This window comes from Bombina bombina, chromosome 4 (genome assembly GCF_027579735.1).
Source record: "Bombina bombina isolate aBomBom1 chromosome 4, aBomBom1.pri, whole genome shotgun sequence".
Lineage (NCBI taxonomy): Eukaryota > Metazoa > Chordata > Amphibia > Anura > Bombinatoridae > Bombina > Bombina bombina.
The window spans coordinates 824,683,202-824,707,239 of NC_069502.1; the positions used below are offsets into that span (position 1 = coordinate 824,683,202).

At 41.0% G+C, this 24,038-nt stretch overlaps 1 protein-coding gene across 1 annotated transcript in view; it reads right to left on the minus strand.

Moving 5' to 3' along the window:
• The window catches only part of LOC128657136 (oocyte zinc finger protein XlCOF7.1-like), a 215,722-nt gene that overhangs the window by 125,927 nt on the left and 65,757 nt on the right, over positions 1–24,038 (minus strand). The window contains exon 8 of the mRNA XM_053711385.1: positions 13,532–13,630. Within this exon, the coding sequence (XP_053567360.1) occupies positions 13,532–13,630 (99 nt within the window). The remainder of the gene's footprint in view (positions 1–13,531; positions 13,631–24,038) is intronic.

Sequence of the window (24,038 nt, forward strand, 5' to 3'; positions counted from 1 at the left end):
GAAGGCTTTAAATCGGAGATATATATATATCTCCATATGAGATTCCTCTATGAATATTGGATATACTGATTCAATATCTTTAACATAAGATAACATAACAACATATATAGCACATCATGTCAGCTGGCGTGCCTAATAAATAGATTTGGGTATCCTCTCTTATTAATATATACATCATCTGTAAACATATACATTGTAGCCAAATAACAGGCCCGTTCTAACACATTTTGGTATATTTAGAAACATAGTTACTGTCTATCTGTTCCTGTTCAGGATAACACTCCAGCATTGTTTATGTTGCTATGGCAACAAGCGGCTGTCACATTTACTATCACTATTTAATATATTAGCATAAACGTTTGCATGCTAAGAATTTGCTTTATGTGTTTAGATAAACACTCCACAATGGCTTTACAATTATAGCAGTTATATAGAGAAAGCCGATTGTTTACGGCTATAGATTTTTGACAACCGGAAGTAGTCTGGCGCACTACTTCCGCCACTTAGCACATTTGGAACGCATTATGCGGTCCAACACCGGTAATTTTGGCGCCAGCACAGGTAGTGGTTTGAAATGATTTTGAGTGAGTATGTCACTATTTAAGAGTTTGTTTCTTTTCACTTTATTTATGCTGATGAAGGAGGCAAGACCTCCGAAAACGTTACAGAAATAAAAGTAACTTGTTTATGAAAGTCCTGAGAGTGCATTTTCTTTTGGCTGCATATCTTTTACAAATTTGCACCCAGGCATTTTTCCTTTGTGGGCGAGTTCTGGTGTTTTGGATACCTATACACACGACCAGGCGTGCCCCTCCTAAATTAACCTCATCATTTCTACCACTTGATAAACGGAACTTTCCTATTGTGATTTTGCTCTAAGTATACAAGATTGGATACATCTTTTTTCATAAGGTTCAGTGTGATTGCTGTGGAAATTCTCTTCATAGGCTCCCTTACTTTCTGGTACTAACCATGTCATCACAAGGTGAGAGCCAACAAGATCCTATGGTCATTCATGTGGAAACAGTTGAAGATCCGGCAGTACAAGCCATAGCAGCACAAACAGGGACGGTTTCCTACACCGAGGATGACGCTAACCGCATATTGTTTGCACCCATATCCAGAACTTCTGGTGAGACTCCTATTAACTTATATTTTGCTTTGCTAAAATTGAAAAAACGTGAGATAGATTTATCTTTACACGGTAGCTATCTTTCAGATTATCATAGAAATGGGCAAATTCCAAGGGGGTTTAGGGTACACAATATTCCCACCATAGGCAGAGACAACCCTGAATTCAGAAAAAAGTGGTGCTACATTTTAAACAAATGTTCTTTTGATTTAATATTATTGGTTATTGAAGAAGTCACTTCTATCCTAACTAAGGTTAAAATTGAAATTCAGCAGTTTGAAACAACACATAACCCAGTTCTTGCTAATGATCAACAAGAAAATTGGTTATCCAAAATCAAAACTCAAATTGATAAATACAAAAATGATTTAATTACATTTAAAAATAGAAAACTGGATACTGTTAAGCTAGATTATTCTCAGGGCAAGGTATATAAATGGCTCACAGGCACTAGAGAGATACAGCCCAGGAGAAGACAGCGTGACAGGCGTGTACGCTTTGACACAGTGGATACTAGTGGAGCTGAGTCCACTGATAATGAGAGAGCTCTTAATGCAAGGCCATACACCCCACCGGGCACAAGTGACAATTTTGACCAATACAATGCACAGTCAACACCCAGACATTTTTTAGGGTTTACAACACGCTCACAAAGAGCAGACACACGAGACCCCACATCAGGCGGGCGGGCACCAAGACACAGACCGCCAAGAAGGGGGAGGCGAGGGATGCAATAATTAATTTGAGCTCTCATGTTCTGACAAATGGTGAAATACAACTGCTAAATAAGGGACTATCATTTGTTCCCAGCACAACAATCAATGAGTATGAACAGAAAGTTGATATTCACAAATTTTGCAGAACTTTAAAGCTTAAAGAATTTTTCCAGAATACTATATCAGATAACACCAAAACTGCAATTGAACGTCAATGTCATATACCAAGCTCATTTGAGCCTACCAATTATAGTGCTAGCACCAAGACCTTTATTCGCATGGTCTCTCAAGACCTAGACAAGGACAGAGAGCACTCTATATGGAAACATAATCTCACACAAATGGAAAGAGAAGCCATTAAAACACTCCAGGATGACACCTCCCTCACCATTAGACCAGCGGATAAGGGAGGGGCCATAGTCCTTTTGAATTATGACTATTACAAAGGTGACATTGTACATCAACTCTCAGATACATCTACATACATGGCTCTGAAGGGTGATCCAACAGATACATACAAAAAACAATTGGATGATTTAATTCAGATGGGTTGCGAACAGGGTTTTATCTCTGAACACATCAAAAAGTACTGCATCACATCACACCCAAGGATACCCATACTATACACAATACCTAAGGTGCACAAGGATGCAAAGACACCTCCGGGTCGTCCCATTGTGTCGGCAGTGGATTCCTTATGCCAACCGGTATCACAGTACATTGACCTACTACTACAGCCGGTTGTCAGAGGAACACGATCCTTTTTGCTGGACACCAGCGAATTCATTAGACTGTTGGGGGCTGTTCACGTCCAGACTGGTGACATTTTGGTCACTATGGACGTGAACAGCCTGTACACTATTATTCCCCACGGGGAGGGATTAGAAGCAGTTAGGGCACACCTCACGAATAATCCCCTCTATGAGGGACCCCCTATTGAATACCTGCTGTCTCTCATTGAATTTTGTTTACACAAGAATTATTTTAGATTCGAAAACAAATTCTTTCTTCAGATAGCAGGTACGGCCATGGGGTCATCCATGGCCCCCTCCTATGCTAACATCTTCATGTCACATTTCGAGAACATATACCTATGGGGAAAATGTGATTCATCCATCATTTTCTACCGTAGGTATATTGACGATATCTTTTTGATTTGGAGAGGGGGCATGGATGACCTCCATGAGTGGTTTGAAACTATCAATAATACAAAGACCACTGTTAGATTCAAAATGCTAAGTAACGCAGAGTCTATTAACTTCCTTGACCTTAAAGTATACAAAACCACACAGGGATTAGGATGTACACTATTCAGTAAACCCACGGATAGGAATTCCCTATTGAGGTCAGATAGCTGTCACCCCCCAGCATTACTAAAGGGTATATTGAAATCACAGCTTATCAGAACAGTTAGAAATAATTCGGATCCCATATTAGGAGCCACTCAGTTGTCTGAAATGGGTGCAAAATTTGAAGAGAGGGGATATAAGGTCCAACACATCAGCAAGATGATGAAGGAAGTGTCACAAATAACACAAGCACAACTATTGGCTCAAGAACCTAGACAAATCAGGGATGATAAAATCATACTGGCAACTACATTTTCCCCTAGTACCAGAAATGCTGGACTCTCTTTAAGGACACATTGGCCTATCGTTTCCACTGATCCAAAATTACAATTTAGCAAACATCTGACGCCGATGGTCGGCTATAGGAGGGGCACAAATCTGCGAGACCTATTAGTCAAAACTGACTCAAAGGCAAGTTACAATCCCAGGACACATACTAACATCAGAGGATCTTATAGATGCTTAGGATGCACTACCTGTAATGGACTTATAAGTACCAGAATATTCAACCATCCTCATACCAACAGGCAGTTCCATATACGACATTCGATTACCTGTACGACCACACATGTTATCTATTTACTGGTATGCCCATGCTCTTGGCATTATGTCGGTAAAACGACAGGTACCCTGAGAGAAAGGATGGCCAATCATCGTCACGCCATAAGGTCGGCTCATAAATCCGGGGAATCGGAACAACCAGTAGCGAGACACTGTGCAGAGTACAGACACTCGGTGGCATCAATAAGATACACACTCATTGATCATGTACCCCCATTAGATAGAGGGGGAGACAGAGGTAAATTACTTCTGCAACGAGAGGCACAATGGATGTACCGACTGGGTACCATTCACCCAGGGGGGCTCAACACCACCCCTGATTTTAAGGCTTTGGTGTAATATAGCTATATAATGTGATACAAGCGCAGGGTACGGCACCTAGACTATTAAGACTCTGTGCGCCATGTGGTCGGCGTGCCTCGTCCTAGGGGTACCCCTAAACCATGTTGACACACAGCACCAGGGATAGGAATCTTTGGTATTTCTAACACCTGTGTGGAAGTCGAATAGTGGTGCCTTGGAGTTACCAGTTTTTTTCACACATAGCAGTACACATAGCCAAAACTGGACACTTGATCATTAAGCAACCCAGGAAGAAGAAATAACAATATGGAGAATATTTTGATGGCATAATAACTAGGATAACACAATGCATACTAAGCATTCGATCCTAAAGGCAACGGTAACCCAGGGGTCCAGGGTGCAATAGAAGATACTGAAGAATGCACAGAAATAAACACAGAGCGGATCACAACATACATAAATTCAGGAGTTAATGATCGAACGCTCTCTATTTTACATATATGAAAATCAAGAACTTTTAGAGCTAAATCCATCCCGAATGGGATAGTGTTTAAGTAGTGCTTAAATGTATGGAAAGACCGTTATATTAATTGTTTTTATTTTTAAGTTTATTTTTTAAGTTTAGTTCTATTTACTTTTTGTACGTTTGTGCTTGAATGCTTTGGAGTATTGACATAGGGAGCATATGAGGGCATTGTTAGCCACAAGATAGGAGTGGAATATACATATATGACCCACGTAGCTCTTACTATGAGATTTAATATGTTGAGAGTATATAACCTCATCACTCAATAGGAACTAGGTGAGCGGTATAAATTTCAATAATATTTGTTTCAAGTTTTGATTACACAAAAGGCTTTTTTTAGGAACAGTATGTATGTTAACAGCTCATACTAATGGGAAGATCGCAGATAGACGATAATCTTTAGCAGTATAGCTATGTAGAAACTGAAGGCTTTAAATCGGAGATATATATATATCTCCATATGAGATTCCTCTATGAATATTGGATATACTGATTCAATATCTTTAACATAAGATAACATAACAACATATATAGCACATCATGTCAGCTGGCGTGCCTAATAAATAGATTTGGGTATCCTCTCTTATTAATATATACATCATCTGTAAACATATACATTGTAGCCAAATAACAGGCCCGTTCTAACACATTTTGGTATATTTAGAAACATAGTTACTGTCTATCTGTTCCTGTTCAGGATAACACTCCAGCATTGTTTATGTTGCTATGGCAACAAGCGGCTGTCACATTTACTATCACTATTTAATATATTAGCATAAACGTTTGCATGCTAAGAATTTGCTTTATGTGTTTAGATAAACACTCCACAATGGCTTTACAATTATAGCAGTTATATAGAGAAAGCCGATTGTTTACGGCTATAGATTTTTGACAACCGGAAGTAGTCTGGCGCACTACTTCCGCCACTTAGCACATTTGGAACGCATTATGCGGTCCAACACCGGTAATTTTGGCGCCAGCACAGGTAGTGGTTTGAAATGATTTTGAGTGAGTATGTCACTATTTAAGAGTTTGTTTCTTTTCACTTTATTTATGCTGATGAAGGAGGCAAGACCTCCGAAAACGTTACAGAAATAAAAGTAACTTGTTTATGAAAGTCCTGAGAGTGCATTTTCTTTTGGCTGCATATCTTTTACAAATTTGCACCCAGGCATTTTTCCTTTGTGGGCGAGTTCTGGTGTTTTGGATACCTATATATATATATATATATATATATATATATATATAATAAATGAAAACCGAATAATAGAGGTTTATATAGGATGAGCTATAGGTAAAACTCTATAGTGGGTATTTTACAGAAGTCTTATCCTTGGTGTATCACTGATATGTAACGGATATCCAATCTTATTGAAGTCCTATTAAATGTCCAAAAATTAAATGTCCAAAAAATTTAAATTAAGTGTCCAAAAATTAAATATCCAAAAATTAAATGTCCAAAAATATTGGTGGGTGGTGATCCAAAGCTAATGCATTAATTAAAGTGATCAATAAAAAGAATTGGTTTGTTAAAAAACTCCAAAATATGGTAAAATTTAAAAAATATAAAATATAAATATAAAAAATATAGACCAGTCTTGAGAAAGGTCCCTGGGGACCGAAACGCGTTGGCTATATACTGGTATTGCAGCTCAGGCTTATATCTGGTGAGTAGAACACTAATATTGCAATCTTTAGGGTGACTTTATTGCACTATGTCCGTTTTTTGTACACTCTTATAGGTACATGAGGACATCCTAACAAACTGATATACCCTTTGAGAAGAGGAACATCATCTTAGAACCTCATACATTTACATTTGAATCACTTAACTTTGGGCTATTCACAACTATACTATCTTTATGAACATTTCTTTTGGCTAACACAAGGATTTATATAAAGACTACTTGCAAGGATATTGCTTTTTTGTCATCACAAGGATCCAGAATTTGCTAGGTCACACTGTTTTAAGGGCATTTTTTAGGCCATTTTTTGGACACACTTTTATTGCACAATTTTAGGTGTACACCTCATTTTGTATAATTTTTTCTTTTTTCTCTTTTTTCCACATGGATTGTTGATCACTACTTTTTATATTTTTTTATATTTTTTATATTTTTAAAATTTTACCATATTTTGGAGTTTTTTAACAAACCAATTCTTTTTATTGATCACTTTAATTAATGCATTAGCTTTGGATCACCACCCACCAATATTTTTGGACATTTAATTTTTGGATATTTAATTTTTGGACACTTAATTTAAATTTTTTGGACATTTAATTTTTTGGACATTTAATTTTTGGACATTTAATAGGACTTCAATAAGATTGGATATCCGTTACATATCAGTGATACACCAAGGATAAGACTTCTGTAAAATACCCACTATAGAGTTTTACCTATAGCTCATCCCATATAAACCTCTATTATCCGGTTTTCATTTATATTATATATATATATATATATATGTTTTATCCTATATTATTCTTTTTATTGATTGTGTATACATTTCATTGAATAAAAACTAATTGTTATATTTTATCTATTGATTTATGATTTTAACATTATTATCTTATATATATATATATATATATACGTCTATCTATTTGTATATCACGAATATTCTAACTAGTCGTGAACACCATCTTTAGCCACACAACCCCCATCAGGGGTAGTGTAGCGCTGTATCCTGGTCCCGAGTCACCAGGTACTGCTGAACCAATGCAGTTGGGATTCACACGTCTATAAGCGGAGGAGAGGGCCTTTAGGAGGAGGGAGGGGCTCTGCCTCTATTGTGGGTTACAGGGCCACCTTTTGAAGTCTTGTCCTACACGGCTGGGAAATGCTCACACCTAAGGTCCTGTCGGGGGCATACCTTGGGTGGTTTATCCTCGTCCCCCGGAACCGCTTAAGGAGAAACCTTTTGTCACGGTTGTCCTTTCCTGGGTGGACTCCTCCATAGTCACTCAGGCTCGTGTTGACTCCGGTGCTGCGGACTATTTCATTGACAGTGCTTTTGTATCAAAGCACTCCATTCCTGTTTTGCCTCGGTCCGTTCCGCTTGCTATTGAGGCCATTGATGGCAGGCCCCTTCAGCCCGCACTCGTTACTCACGAAACTGTTCCGTTGTCCATGGTTGTTGGGGCTCTCCATTTTGAAACCCTCCAGTTCCAGGTGATAAACTCTCTGCATTTTCCGGTTGTTCTGGGTTATCCCTGACTCCAATAGCACAATCCCAGTCTCGACTGGCGCAGGTCCGAAATTTTGTTGTGGTCCCCGCAATGTATTTCAATTTGTCTTCGGAAACCAGTTAAAGTCTTGTGCACTTCTTCGGTATATCAATTGCCAGAGGAGTACCAAGTGTTCCTAGACGTGTTTGACAAGGTGCGTGCCGGTACGTTGCCTCCTCACCGGTCTTACGATTGTGCCATAGACCTGCAACCCGGAGCCATTCCTCTTCGGGGCCGGGTATACCCTCTGTCTGTTGCAGATAATTGTGCTATGGAGGAGTATGTTGCCGATGCTCTGTCGCGGGAAATCATCCGCAAATCCTGCTCTCCTGCAGGGGCTGGCTTCTTCTTTGTGAAGAAAAAGGGTGGCGAGTTAAGACCATGTCTCGATTATAGGAGTCTTAATCGTCTTACCATTAAGAATGCTTACCCTATTCCGCTCATTACGGAACTATTTGACTGCCTTAAGGGAGCTACAGTCTTTACTAAACTTAATTTGAGAGGAGCGTACAATCTCGTTAGGATTAAGGAGAGTCACGAATGGAAAACAGCATTTAACACCAGGAGCAGGCATTATGAGTATCTTGTAATGCCCTTTGGCCTATGTAATGCTCCTGCTGTTTTTCAGGAATTTATTAATGATGTCCTATGAGATATGTTGCAACAGTGTGTTGTGGTGTACTTAGACGACATCCTCATACACTCACCCACAATTGAGGCTTATCGTTCTGATGTTACACAGGTTCTTCAGAGACTACGTGAAAACGGCCTGTTTTGTAAACTCGAGAAATGTGAGTTCCATCAGACTCAAGTAACCTTCCTAGGTTATGTTATCTCCGTTGCAGGGTTCTCAATGGATCCTGACAAGTTATCTGCAGTTTTGCAGTGGCCTTGCCTAGTTGGTCTTCGGTCTATTCAACGTTTTTTGGGGTTCGCCAATTACTATAGAAAGTTTATTAAAAACTTTTCTTCCTTGGTCAAACCTATCACAGACATGACCCGTAAAGAGAATGATCCACTCCATTGGTCACCTACTGCCATTAAGGCCTTTGATAGTCTTAAGACTGCCTTTGCTGCCGCTCTAGTTCTGGCTCATCCTAACCCTGTCCTGCCTTTCGTTCTTGAGGTCGATACGTCTGAGACTGGAGAAGGTGCCCTCTTGTCTCAACGTCCTACGCCTGACGGTTCCTTGCATCTGTGTGGTTTCTTCTCTAAGAAATTGTCTCCAGCGGAGTGCAATTATGAAATTGGCGACAGGAAATAACTGACCATAATTTTGGCACTTAAGGAATGGAGGCATCTTCTCGAGGGTACTAGCGTGCCAGTGCTCATTTTTACTGACCACAAGAATTTAACTTATCTATCTGAAGCAAAACGTTTGTCGCCCCGACAGGCCAGATGGGCGCTATTTTTAATTATGTGGTCTACTACCTGCCTGGTAGTAAGAATGTTAGGGCTGATTCCCTCTCTCGACAATTTTCGCCTCTGTCCAAGGAGGAGTCTGTACCTACTCCTGTTATACCTCCTGACCATATTTTGGCTACCATACATACTAATTTGACTTCTCCCTTGGGGGAGGAGATCCTGGCTGCACAAACCAATGCACCTCCTGAGAAACCTAGTGATAAGTGTTTTTTTCCTGAGAATCTTCTAACTAAACTTTTGCACACTTACCACTATCCTAAAGCCGCAGGTCACCCATGCAAGAACCAAATGATTTGGTCTGTCACTCGAAAACTCTGGTGGCCAGGTCTTCGTTCTGATATTGCTGCGTATATTGCCTCCTGCTCAGTTTGTGCACAGAATAAGACTCCTCGATGTCTTCCTGTGGGTCTTCTTCAACCTATTGCTAATAGTGAGCGTCCTTGGACACATCTTTCCATGGACTTCATTGTCGAGCTACCTGTTTCCAATGGCAATACTGTTATCCTTATGGTGGTTGACCGTTTTTCTAAAATGTCCCATTGCATTCCCTTGATGAAGCTGCCTACCGCTCAGGAGCTTGCTTCGATTTTTGCCCGGGAGGTCTTCCGTTTACATGGGTTACCCAAGGAGATAGTGTTGGACCAGGGTAGCCAGTTTGTCTCCAGATTTTGGCGTTCCTTTTGTGCTCAAATGGGGATCCAGCTTTCCTTCTCCTCGGCATAGCACCCTCAATCCAATGGGGCTGCGGTACGGTCTAATCAAGCTCTGGAACAGTTCCTCCGTTGCTATGTCTCAGATCACCACAATAATTGGTCTGAACTGTTACCTTGGGCAGAGTTTGCTCGTAATAGTGCTATTAATGCTTCCGCCAAGTTATCCCCGTTCATAGCGAATTAAGGGTTTCAACCATCCTTGTTGCCCGATTCATTCATGTCTCAGGGTATTCCGGCTTTGGAGGAGCATCTCCGGCAACTCCGTTCCACGTGGATGCAGATTCAGGATTGCCTTCATCGTTCTATGTAGCGCCAAAAGTTCCAGGCTGATCGTAGGCGTCTGCCTGCACCTTCCTACCAGGTTGGTGAGAGAGTTTGGCTGTCCTCCCGCAACTTGAACCTTCGTGTGCCTTCCAATAAATTGGCTACCCGTTATGTTGGTCCTTTTTGAATACTCCGACGGGTTAATCCTGTGGCCTACGCTCTTGACCTTCCTCCTGCTATGCGTATCTCCAATGTTTTTCATGTCTCCCTCTTGAAACCATTGGTTTGTAATCGGTTTACCACTGTGTTGCCTCATCCCCGTCCTATCTTTGTTGACAACCATGAGGAGTATGAGGTCAGCAGCATTATTGACTCTCGTATGTCCAGGGGCTGTGTACAGTATTTGGTTCACTGGAGGGGCTACGGCCTGGAGGAGCGTTCTTGGGTTCACTCCTGTGATGTTCATGCTCCCGCCCTCCTCCGTGCCTTCCATGCCCGTTTCCCCAATAAGCCTTTTGTCCTCCCGCGGGGGATGGGTCGTTGAGGGGAGGGTACTGTCAGAGCTTTTTCCCTGTTGTTTGCCATGTGCTGCTGGCTGCCATGTTACTCACCTCTCTTCCTGACTATGGTGCATTGTGGGGGATGCTGCTCATTTCCTACACTTCCTTTTATGGCCAGACTGGTGTGCATCATCAATGTGAGACAGGATGCAGTCTCAGAATTGTGATGTCATCACTTATTATTTAAAGGGCCTCTGTTCAGTATGCTTTGCCTTTACGTTGTCTCAGACCTGTTTGTGAGAGTTCCTGTGTATTACCTGGCTGCCTGACGTTCTTCCTGGTTCCTGATCCCTGGCGTGTTCCTGACTCTGCTGTTTTCCTTGTTCCTGATTCTGGCTCGTCTGACTATTCGCTTTGGCTCCTGACTCGGCTCGTCTGACTACCAGCTCTGGTTTTGACTCCTGGCTTGTTATTTGACTTATGGACTTTTTATTATTTTTTGCTATGAATAAAGGTGTGATTATTTTTGCACTTCTCATCTCAGTCTGATTCCTGGCACCCTGACAACTCCCCACCTGAGAGTTATTTCGGATAAAACTTCGGGAAGAAAGAACTACTCCCAGAGAAGAAAGGCCGCTCAGGGAATCTGCTTCTCAAATGTCAACCCCTGTGCTGAGATGGGCACAATGTGACACATGTGAGACTTCACTCACTGAGGGTCGAGGCATTACTCTCCTCACCAGAGAAGTCCTCGTTCCTCTAAGGATTGATATAAACAACAGAAAATATTTTGTTCTACAAGATCTGATAAACTAAATGTAACGAATTTGGCGCCATGCCATCAGAGTATTGAAGATGACCCTCAATCCCAGTAAGTTGATGGGAAGTGAAAACTCCTCCAGGTACTAGTTCCCCTGTGCCTTCAAGTTACCTCCAAACTGTACCCCAGCCAAGAAGGCCGGCGTCCACAGTCAGAATTTCCCATAAAGGACATAAAAAGCATGAGCCTGAGACAATAGTTCTTGATAGAGTCACCAGGAGAGAGAGTCTCTCGATGGCTAACCAGAACGACCTGATTGAATAGACCGGAAAGATCGCCATTCCATAACCACGCACGCTTGGAATGTTTGCTTTCACTATAATCACATGCCAGAGCTTACCTGGGTTAAAACCCACAGCCTATCAGTCAGTTGAAGAAAAGTCGCATCTGGCTAAACATTCTCCTTAAATACCCCTCCATCTTTACGTCCAAGGGGTTTCAGAAGGAGGTACTATCCTCAAGAAAAAAAGTAGTACACTTCCAGTAAGGAAATAGGTCCATCACCCTTTAAATAAAAGAGAGACAGGAACCTGGAAAAGTTTTTTTTTCATTTTTCTAGTAGATGAGGAGAAAGGAACCCAGGCTTCTCCCAATTCTTAGAAATGACATCCGCTATTCGAGCCGCTTCCGGAAAGGTCCAGATTAGAAGTCTTAGGTTCCTCAGACAGCTTAGACTCAGGAAACTCGAGGTGAAAAAACCTCCTTTAGAAAAAAAGCGAGGATATTCCAGCTTAAACCTGAATTTGAGCAGTCGTACTGTAATCACAATAGCCACTAGATGTCAGCAAAGTACAGAAAATGAAACATGGAAAAATCAGAACTTATAAAAGTTCTTAACTCTAAATAATTTGTAACTAAAGAGAACGTTTAGATAAAGGATCTCTTAAAAATCAATATAAAGCAGCTGAAGTTATCTTACACAAAACTTGTGAGCTCTATCCACTGAGCTGTAGAAACTTTTGATAAAATAAAAATTACCACACAGTGTAATAAATAAGGTGCCACAAATATCCCACAAGCTTAGTATTATAGAGAGCTTGACAGAGAAGCGGAACATGCCCGTGTCATAGAAGACGCCATAAACTGAGGAGAGAGCGCACTAAAACTGTTCCTCAGCGGGAAAGGGATTAACCCTAACCCCACCGGACAGAAAGTCACCCGCCATCAAAAGGGGTTCCATACTGCTCCATAACTGATATCCTGCATAAGGGATATAACTTACAATTCCCCAAACCCTCCTCAGGGCAAGTAACTGCATGTGGATACTCTTAAGTCCTCTTATCCCAGTAGTGAGTATCCAGGGGTCCAAGTTGAAAGGATATACAATAAAGGACTTACTCTCCAGGGTCTCTGCTGTGGAACAGTCACAGCACTTCTAGGTCTGACAGCTTCATATCCACATCTGACAGTGACCTGAGGTAGAAAGGAAAGCAGTGTAAGCTTACACTGGTTGTCAGAGGGGATGTTAGCACAAATTGCTGGAAGGAGGACAGAGAAGCTTCCCTGCAACATTCAGCAGCTAACTTTCACCAATACTCTGAGTAAGAGACTTACAAAGCTACTCTGTGAACCCCAGTCGTGTCTTGTAGGGAAACTACCCATTAAAGGACTACGATAAATCTTCAGAGCACTTTTCATAGTTTACTAGGCAAAGAATGACTGGGGGAGTATGGGAAGTGGGAGGGAAACTTAATGCTTTGGCTGGGGTGTCTTTGCTTCCTCCTCTGGTGGCCAGGTGTTTAATTCCCAACAGTAATAAATTAATTTGTGGATTCTCCATGCCATTGAAGAAATTAGTTTTTGTGGTTAAATGGATTTAATCTGTTAGCTCACACAAATCTGAATATATAGTAATATTACACAACACTTCAATATTTTAGGATTTGAATTGGTCAGTCTTCAGGTCCATAATTTACATCATTTTATTAAGGAATAAGTCATTTTAAAATCTGAGTTTTCAAATAAATGGTGAAGAAAACAGATCTCTCACCTGCAGAGACGTCTGAGGAGGTCTTCACTGGCTGAATATTCTGTACAAGTTCTCCTTGTGCTCCTGTGTCTAGATTTTCATCACTGTGACCTGTTAGTTCTAATAAAGAATGCAATTAGTGTATTTTGTTAAATGGATATGAAACAATTGTCGTTGCATCTAATAAATGCATCAAAAATGTATTATTTTTTTAAGAACAAAAATAAAAGCATCTGTTATTTGTTGCATATAAAAATATTTATAAATACAGTGTATAAATAAATAATTAATGTGATGAAATTACTTCCGGTCTAGATACATTATCTTTTGATGAACAATGCGATTTAGTCACATTACAACATCTGAAGAGTAAAAGTTATAAATATGACCAACAGTCTTTATGTCTTCCTAATTTTAATATTTACCTTCAAACAAATATTTGTATCCTTTTCAAAATGAGAGGTGACCTTTTGTAGGTGTTCCATAACATGGTTGAAAAGGAAATTACTAAATTAGCTGATTCTGTCCTAATCAAAAACAGAAGAGAAAACATAATTTATGCTTACCATATAAATTTCTTTCCTTCCTGGCAGTGAGAGTCTACGATTGTATTCCTTACTGTTGGGAAATACAACACCTGGCCACCAGGAGGAGGCAAAGACACCCCAGCCAAAAGGCTTAAATATCCCTCCCATTTCCCCTATCACCCCAGTCATTCAGCCGAGGGAACAAGGAAAAGTAGGAGAAACACCAGGGTATAAAGGTGCCAGAAGAAATAATATAAAAAGGGAACCGCCCAACAAAAATAAATTATGGGCAAGGTCGTGGACTCTCGCTGCCATAAAGGAAAGAAATGTATCTGTAAGCATAAATTATGTTTTCCTTACATAAGGCAGGGAGACTCCACAACTTCATTCCTTACTGTTGGGAAAACTATACCCAAGTCCAGAAGACACTGAAAGAATAACGGGAGGGAACAAAAAAGAGAGGTGGACTCTAGTCTGAGGGCACCACAGCCTGCAAAACTTTTCTCCAGAAAGCTGCTTCAGCCAAAGCAAACACATCCAACTTGAAAAATTTAGAAAAAAAGTGTTTAAGGAGGACCAGGTAGCCACCTTACAAATCTGATCCATAGAAGCTTCGTTCTTAAAAGCCCAGGAGGAAGCCACTGCTCTAGTGGAATGAGCCGTTATCCTCTCAGGAGGCTGTTGTCCCGCTGTCTCATAAGCTATGCTGATGACACTCCTCAACCAAAAAGATAGGGAAGTCATAGTAGCCTTCTGCCCCTTACGCTTCCCCGTATAGATAACTAACAAAGAGGAAGATTGTCTGAACTCCTTAGTAGCCTAAAGATAAAACTTCAAAGCAAGAAACATGTCACAGGCACCGGGCTGCAAGGGTTAAACCTCTACCCCCCCTACTACCTCACCCCTGTTGTTCCTCAGCTGTTTTGGGCTCCTCAGAGCAACTGTGATCTCTATGAGTATTTGTTTGCTTGTTTTTGTGTTTCTACTTTGTCAGAGAAGAGCTGGTCAATGACCCTCCTAGGCTGGCCGGGCTCCTGGAACTCCCGATCGGCCGCCTCACAATGGACACCCGCCTAACCCCTCTCAGGCTGGCCGGGCTCCTGGAACTCCCGGTCGGCCACAGAACAGCAGGACACCCGCTAACTTTACCTCTGGTCGCTCCAGCGGCCCTTTGCCCCAGAGCTCCGCTCTTTTGGGGATTCGTAGCCCCTAGGGAGGACAAGAGGAGGGGGAATTACCGGAGGGGAACTCCGTTGGGAACCGGGGGTTTTGGACACCCCTACCCCCATAACATCAACGGACTGTATCTCCAGTCCCCAATAACGAATCACCCCGCTTTTTAGACTGTGGCATCTGGGGACTGAGAGCTTTCAAATGACACCCTGGGTCACCAAAAAACCGCCTCCACCCCTGGGTAATAGGATTCTGTGAGACTGTGGCTGCTATGGAGGCGCCAGCCTGTCTGGAGGGGCAGGAATAGCGGGAACATTGTCCAGTGTCTCATCAAGATGAGCTTTGTGTATAAAAGGAGTGTGTGTTTTCCAATAAAATTAGTTCTTCTTTGTTCCACCTAAATGCTAGTTGTCTAGTTATTTGGGTGGGGATTGCTGAAATCACTTTTTCTCTGCTACATAGTGGCTGGTTCCAGGTGTTGGAAGATCGTTTTGGCAGAGCTAGATAGTCGGGGTAGCAGGGAATTCGTCACAAACCCTTCTCCAGTCCATTCTGGAGAAAAGATACAATTCTGGCAACCTTAGCCTTATGCCAGGAAAACCCACGCTCTTCACACCAGTACAAGTAAGTCCTCCACACGTTATGGTAGATACGACGAGCAACTGGCTTACGAGCCTGAATCAGAGTGTCGATAACACTCTCAGAAAATCCTCTCTTGGCTAAGACTAAACGTTCAATCTCTACGTAGTCAGCCTCAGAGAATCTAGATTTTAATGTACGAAGGGACCCTGTATCTGCAGATCTCTGCGACAAGGTAACCTCCACTGAGGAGATGAGGACATCCCCATCAAATCTGTAAACCACGTCCTTTGCGGCCACGATGGAGCAAACAGAATCACTGATGCTCGGACCTGCTTGATGCGGGCCACCACATGAGGGAGAAGTGGTAATGGAGTAAAAAGATATATGAGTCTGAACCTCCATGGCACTGCTAGGGCATCTATTAGCTCCGCTTGAGGATCCCTCGACCTCGACCCGTACCTGGGTAGCTTGGTATTGAGGCAGGATGCCATGAGATATATCTCTGGCATCCTCCACTCGCTGCATATCTCTGCAAACACCTCGGGGTGGAAAGACCATTCCCCTGGGTGAAATGATTTCCAGTTGAGGAAGTCCGCTTCCCAGTTGTCCATACACCGAATGTGGATCGCTGACAGCGTACAGTTGTGAGTCTTTGCCCACTCTAGTATCTAAGATACTTCTCTCATCGCCAGGGAACTTCTCGTTCCCCCTGATGGTTGATGTAGGCAACCAAAGTTATACTGTCTGATTGGAATCTGATAAACTGGGACGGACCCAGAAGAATGTGAGCATTGAAGATTGCCCGGAGTGCCAAAATATTGATCGGAAGGGAGGACTCCTCCTGAGTCCACAACCCTTGTGTCTTCCTGGTATCCGAAACGGCTCCCCAGCCAGATAGGCTTGCGTCCGCAGTCACAATCTCCCAGGATGATCTCAAGAAGCACGTGCCTTGGGACAGATGTTCTGGACAGAGCCACCAAGAGAGCGAGTCTCTCGACCAGTTGTCTAACAAAATCTGTTGAGACAGATCTGAATGGTCGCTGTTCCATTGTCTCAGCATACAGAGTTGTAAGGGTCTGAGATGGAATCTGGCAAAAGGAATGATGTCCATACAGGACACCATGATTCCAATCACCTCCATACACTAAGGGACTCAAGAAGGCCTGGAGGGCAAGACATGCAGTAGTTAGCTTGCAACGTCTCTGATCTGTTAGAAATATCTTCATAGATAAGGAGTCTATTATAGTACCCAGGGAAATTCACCCTGGTATTTGGAGAAAGAGAACTGTTTTCCAAGTTTATCTTCCATCCATTTGATCCAAGAACACTGAGAAGGGACTCCTAGTGCTCTTCCGATAGACAAAAAGATGGTGCCTGTAACAAGATATTGTCCAAGTAAGGCGCTACTGCAATACCTCGTGTTCTGGAAACAGCTAGAAGAGCCCCCAAAACCTTCATAATTATCCTTGGGGCAGTAGCTAGGCCAAATGGAAGGGCTATGAACTGGAAGTGCTGATCCAGAAAAGCAAAATTCAGGAACTGAAAATGTTCCCTGTGTATTAGAACGTGAAGGTATGCATCCTTCAGGTCTATGGTGGTCATAAACGGTCCTTCCTGAACCAGAGGAAGAATTGAGCGTACCGTCCATCTTGAAGGAGGGGACACTGAGAAACCTGTTTAGGCACTTCAGGCCAAACGGAAGGGCTATGAACTGGAAGTGCTGATCCAGAAAAGCAAACTTCAGGAACTGAAAATGTTCCCTGCGCCGGTTGAAATAAAAACCCTGTATGTTGAAACATCTTCCTCAGAAAAGTTATTTTTATCCATCGGCTCTCTAAAGGAATAACTATCCTCAAGGGGGAGAGTAGTACGCTTAGCAAGCGTTGAAATAGCGCCATCCACCTTAGGGATGGAGCCCACATTTCAAATTGAGAGTCAGGGACCGGGAATCATTTTTTAAAAGGTAGACGAGGGGGAAAAGAAGATCCGATTCTTTCCCATTCGTTACTAATAATGTACGCTATTTTAACGGGCACAGGAGAAGTCAGAGGGACCTTCCTGTCTTCATAAACCATGTCTAATTTAATAAAAAACACAGATGTTCAATGTTCAATCCACTGTAGGAGGTTTAGACACTGAAGTCCCCGACTCAAAAAGCTCACCCTCTGAAGCTACAGAGGTTAACTCATCCTCGGACAGCTGGGACATAGTAGCTAAATCCGACAAATATGTAGATGACTCTAGGTCAGGAGAACTATGTTTAACCATTCTCTTACGTTTGCCAGAGGAAGGTAAGGCACTCAGGGCCGCAGACACCGCCGATTGTAACTGTGCGGTAAAGTCCGCAGGAAAAAAGCCCCCTCAAGATGGAGGATTAGTTGTGCCGCGGGGAACTGCATGTGGAGCGTGGAGCATAGAAAGGGTAGTAATCTCTCGGGACAATCCTGAGAGGTAAACGGCTCAGAGGGACTAATAGCGCTATGGGCTAGATGTATCAAACGCTAGGTGAACTCTGTATGTGCTTCGACTGTAACTGCACCCCAGCTCTCCTCTGGAGAAGCGCACATGAGCACCTGAATTTATAAAAAAAAAATAGGCGTAACTTTGCGCAGGCGAGCTGGGGCGTAATAATGATACATTTTGCCTGTCGGAAAAGCATTTACTCCCTATTTATCACAGTACATCCATATAAATATTTAAGCCGCCATGTTTTGATTATTAAAAAAGTGTTTTTTAGGTAACTATTTAGCTTATAGTTATATTATATAATGGTTTTTTTTGTGCTGTTTTTGCCATATGTTGATCATTTAAGATTGCAAAAAAAAAAAAAAATATATATATATATATATATATATATGTAGGATTAAGTAAAATGTGTCTCCTCAGAAACCTGAGTTGACACAAGTGTTACTCTGTAGTGGGCGCTGGTCAGAGAGGTTATAGGAGATAATGGCTGCTATATAAGACAAATACTGGGAGGGTTGTAAAGCCCTAGACAGTAAGAGTAAATATATATTCAAAAAGGTGGATACAGCGCCTATATGTCCAGTATACTGTAGGGGTATGTAAGGCGTATATGTTATAACAAAGTGGAGAAAAGTAAAAAGTACATAAATATAAAGTGTACAATACTAAAAGAAAATAAGAAATAAAAAATATTATATATAAACATAAAACAGTAAATAATGAATGAGAGTCCAGCTAAAGATAGCATATAAAATGTATATCACGTGTGCCGATATGTAACCAATCACTGTACAATGAAATACACTGAAACGAACGTGAAACTAACGTCACGTAACGCGGGCCCACATGACCAATTATACGCTGAGGGCGTGCCGCCGCCCAAAGCGTTTAAAACAAACGATAATGGCCCAGCATTCAATTCTACCCTCTGAAGAAGAAGGACTCAAACCTTTGAAACGCGTTAGGGAATTAACTTCTGTGTAAACATATTTTATCTACGTTTTATTAGTTGTTTTTAATATATCTTTACTTGATCCTCCTGCAGCCAGTTTCACTAGCGCTGCTTTGTGGGCACCTTATTCTGTACTATTTATCTTGGAACACACCACAGCTGCATGTAACTTCTTTAAGAGGCTTGCATTTAAGATTGGGGATTACGCATCCCTCTCTAACCTGTGGAAAGACTCTTTTAAATATATATGCTATATACATACCTCATATCGTTTGAGGTTGTCAAATGTGAGTGCAATATAAAGTGTATTTTTATGCTCTTTTAACAAATAAACAGTATTACACTATATATTTTCTCTGTGTCTCCCTGGGTATCTCTATACTGGAGAAAGTCAATACCAGAACAGAAAGAGCACTCCAAGAGGCCAACCAACAACCCATAGGAAGTACAAGGGATCAACTCACCTTCAGAAACTTATCCCTGCATACTCCAAGAGGTCAACGAACATCACAAGAGGCACCATAGCAGAATACAAGGAGGAAATCCAATCATCTATATCTACCCCCAGTGCGGCATACTTACCTCATTCGATTGAGGTAATATCTGGTAAGGGTAGTATATACCAACTATAATCTACATAATTACTACATCTGGAGATTTATTACGAATTATATCATCTCCAGGACTTCTATGAACACTATTTTTAAGTTCATACATTTTATATGCTATCTTTAGCTGGACTCTCATTCATTATTTACTGTTTTATGTTTATATATAATATTTTTTATTTCTTATTTTCTTTTAGTATTGTACACTTTATATTTATGTACTTTTTACTTTTCTCCACTTTGTTATAACATATACGCCTTACATACCCCTACAGTATACTGGACATATAGGCGCTGTATCCACCTTTTTGAATATATATATATATATATATATATAAAACTGTTGGTACCCATATGCGCCTGTGGAAGCGCAAATTTCTGACAATAACAGTCTCTTCTTGGCGCTGAGCCTTTGAAAAATTAGTTAAAAGAAGAAAGTACTGCATCACAAGATGTAAAAGCATGTATTATAATGGTGTTCGCCTCAGTCTGTATGGCGAAATATACAACACGCAATTGAAGCCGAAATTTCAGTTCCCTATCGGCGCAAAGCAATGATAAACAAGAAACTAGGCGTATTTGTTGGTCGTGCTGTTAAATTACGCCTAGTACTAATGTATATTGTTGCACTCAGGAGCGTGCCTGTGCGCCTAGGCGAATGCAAGCGGAGTGCGAAGAAGTTCCTTTCAGATTTGTGCAATTATAGGCGCAGAGTGCTTTGATGAATATGACGATCAGTTCGTATGCGTCATTTTGGACGTAATTAAAAGGAGAATGGCTTTGATAAATGTACCCCTATGAGTATCAGCAGGCTTGTCTCCCATCTTAGACTTTAAAACAGTATTTAGGCAAATGGAACAAAATTGAGCAGGTGGGCAAACCACGCCCTCCTCACAATATAAACAGGAATTATTATTCAGGACAGAAGGAGTGAAACCTTCTAATGTAGTATCAGAGTCCTCCATAGCTTTGTATATACCCACAGAAGGACAAACAAAAAGAAGATTTTTTTTTTAAAACCAGCACCTTTATACTCCCAATGGCTGGGGCACTCACCACCTCCTAGATCCAGACAGCTAACAGTGCTCTCCTCAGGAGTGATGTCTGCAGCAAGATAGTAGGAAATGAAAGAGACCGCACCCGGTAACGTGGTGCGTAAGACAGGACTTCCCCTGCTATGAAAAGGGTGCTAAGCTATTATGAGCTACGCAACACTTCAAAAACGAAAGTGAAACCAGTTTGTTCCAAGCCAAAAACAGACACAGTCTATGAGCCCGAAAACTCTCACATTAAAGCAAATATAAAATTCCCGATCTGTTCAAATAATCTCCCTGAAGGGGATATTAACCCGTGATCCTATCGAGGTATAAAGGAGCAAAACTGTGACCCACTATAGCGTTTTAAAGTGTATATATAAAAACGTTCTTACCCTCCAGGATCCATGCTGTGGAACAGGCACAGACTCTCAAGTGTGACAGTCTTGCAGCAACGCTTCTGACATGGACTTGAGTGTGTAACAGCAAGTAGTGAAACTCGTCAATACTGATTGCTCAGGAGCTGTTAGCAACAGATTGGATGGGTTCGCAGAAAAACTTTCCCTGCATCTCCAGACTCCTCTAACTTTCATCTTTACTCTCACTGAGAGGATGACATGATTACTTAAAACTCCAGTCCTTTCTTGAAGGGAACATACTCATTACAGGACTATCCAAATCTTCTGACACTTCTCTGCCACCTCCTACAGTGACGAAAGGCAAATAATGACTTGGGTGAAGTGGGAGGGATATTTAAGCCTTTTGGCTGGGGGGTCTTTGCCTCCTCCTGGTGGCCAGGTGTTGTATTTCCCAACAGTAAGGAATTAAGTCATGGACTCTCCCTGCCTTATGGAAGGAAATACTAGAGGAGACTTTTTAACTTTAAAACAATTACAAAAACATTACTCAACTAATCATTTTAAATTCTGATAAGGGAGGATCAATATTACTTCAAGATAGGGACAAATATGTATTGGACGCTATTAGACATTTGAGCTACACTAATACATATGCCAGAATTACTTTCAATCCCACAATTAAATTTAAGAAAGAACTGAATGACTTTTTACAAACTGCAATGAGGCAGGGTATTAGAACTACTTGCACAATGGATTGTCTAGTAGTGATCCACTCTCCCAGAGGGCCAGTATTCAAACATCTACCAAAGGTTCACAAAAATCCTTCTCTCTCACCCTCTGCTTTTTGGGATTAGTACACACACATGCCCTCTGTGTAGACCAATTATTTCTGGTACTGGCACTCTAGGAGAGAAAGCCAATCAGAAATCACTTCCTCTTTAGGCATATTTCGCCCAAGAATTCCTCATGCATACGGGGCCTTTTTGATGATTATGTAGTTAGGATTGGCAGAGCATTCTGTATCTGACTGACATCTATGTGCCATATTGGACAGTTCCTCTGCAATCCGATTGACAGCCCTGCCATTTAGTTTATTCTATATGCAATCTCAATCGGTAGTGCCGTGGTATATTGAAACACAAAATGTGCATTCACAATTTTCGTTTTTGCACAATGCAGTTGACTTGCCGTTCTATAATTTGTTTGAGTGCAAGTGCATATTTTTTTTATATAACACGCTGCTTGTGTCAATCCTGTTGACTGCTAATTTATTATTATAGTTTCATATTCCTAATGTTTATTCATTATATAAGGTAAATAGTAACTTATATTCAATATTAATAATTTGTGTTTTGTGGGTGTACTTTTCTGCATTAATTTGATGCTCCGTATACTTGAGGGAGTGAACAGAAGTGAAATTCAACGCCCCTTAGTGACTAGGAGTAATAGTTAAAGGGATACTGAACCCAAATTATTTCTTTCATGAGTCAGATAGAGCATGAAATTTTAAGCAACTTTCTAATTTACTCCTATTATCAAATTTTCTTTATTCTCTTGGTATCTTTATCTAAAATGCAAGAATGTAAGTTTATATGCCGGCACATTTTTGGTGAACAACTTGGGTTGTCCTTGCTGATTGGTGGATAAATTCATCCACCAATAAAAACATGCTGTCCAGAGTTCTGAACCAAAAAAAGCTTAGATGCCTGCTTTTTCAAATAAAGATAGCAAGAGAACAAATAAAAAGTGGTAATAGGAGTAAATTAGAAAGTAGCTTAAAATTGCATGCTCTATCTGAATCACGAAAGAAAAAATTTGGGTTCAGTGTCCCTTTAATGCCCCTTAGTACAGCCCTACTTCCAGCCTGCTCATTCACATTAACACCCTCCCTGGAACTATATGAGTGTTACTGTGATGTAGCTGAGGCGTACGGGTAATAATGCGCATGTGCCAGGGGCCATAATGGATTCTCCTGATTTGTGCATATGATTGCTATTATTGGCAGATTAGCAGTGAAATTTGGAGGGCTTGGGCAAGCTTATAAACTTTAAAGGTAAATTGCATAAAAAACATAATTTATGTAAGAACTTACCTGATAAATTCATTTCTTTCATATTAGCAAGAGTCCATGAGCTAGTGACGCATGGGATATACATTCCTACCAGGAGGGGCAAAGTTTCACAAACCTCAAAATGCCTATAAATACACCCCTCACCACACCCACAAATCAGTTTAACGTATAGCCAAGAAGTGGGGTGATAAGAAAAAAGTGCGAAAGCATAAAAAATAAGGAATTGGAATAATTGTGCTTTATACAAGAAAATCAAAAACCACCACAAAAAAGGGTGGGCCTCATGGACTCTTGCTAATATGAAAGAAATGAATTTATCAGGTAAGTTCTTACATAAATTATGTTTTCTTTCATGTAATTAGCAAGAGTCCATGAGCTAGTGACGTATGGGATAATGACTACCCAAGATGTGGATCTTCCACGCAAGAGTCACTAGAGAGGGAGGGATAAAATAAAGACAGCCAATTCCGCTGAAAAATAATCCACATCCAAAATAAAGTTTAAATCTTATAATGAAAAAAAATGAAATTATAAGCAGAAGAATCAAACTGAAACAGCTGCCTGAAGTACTTTTCTACCAAAAACTGCTTCAGAAGAAGAAAACACATCAAAATGGTAGAATTTAGTAAAAGTATGCAAAGAAGACCAAGTTGCTGCTTTGCAAATCTGATCAACCGAAGCTTCATTCCTAAACGCCCAGGAAGTAGAAACTGACCTAGTAGAATGAGCTGTAATCCTTTGAGGCAGAGTTTTACC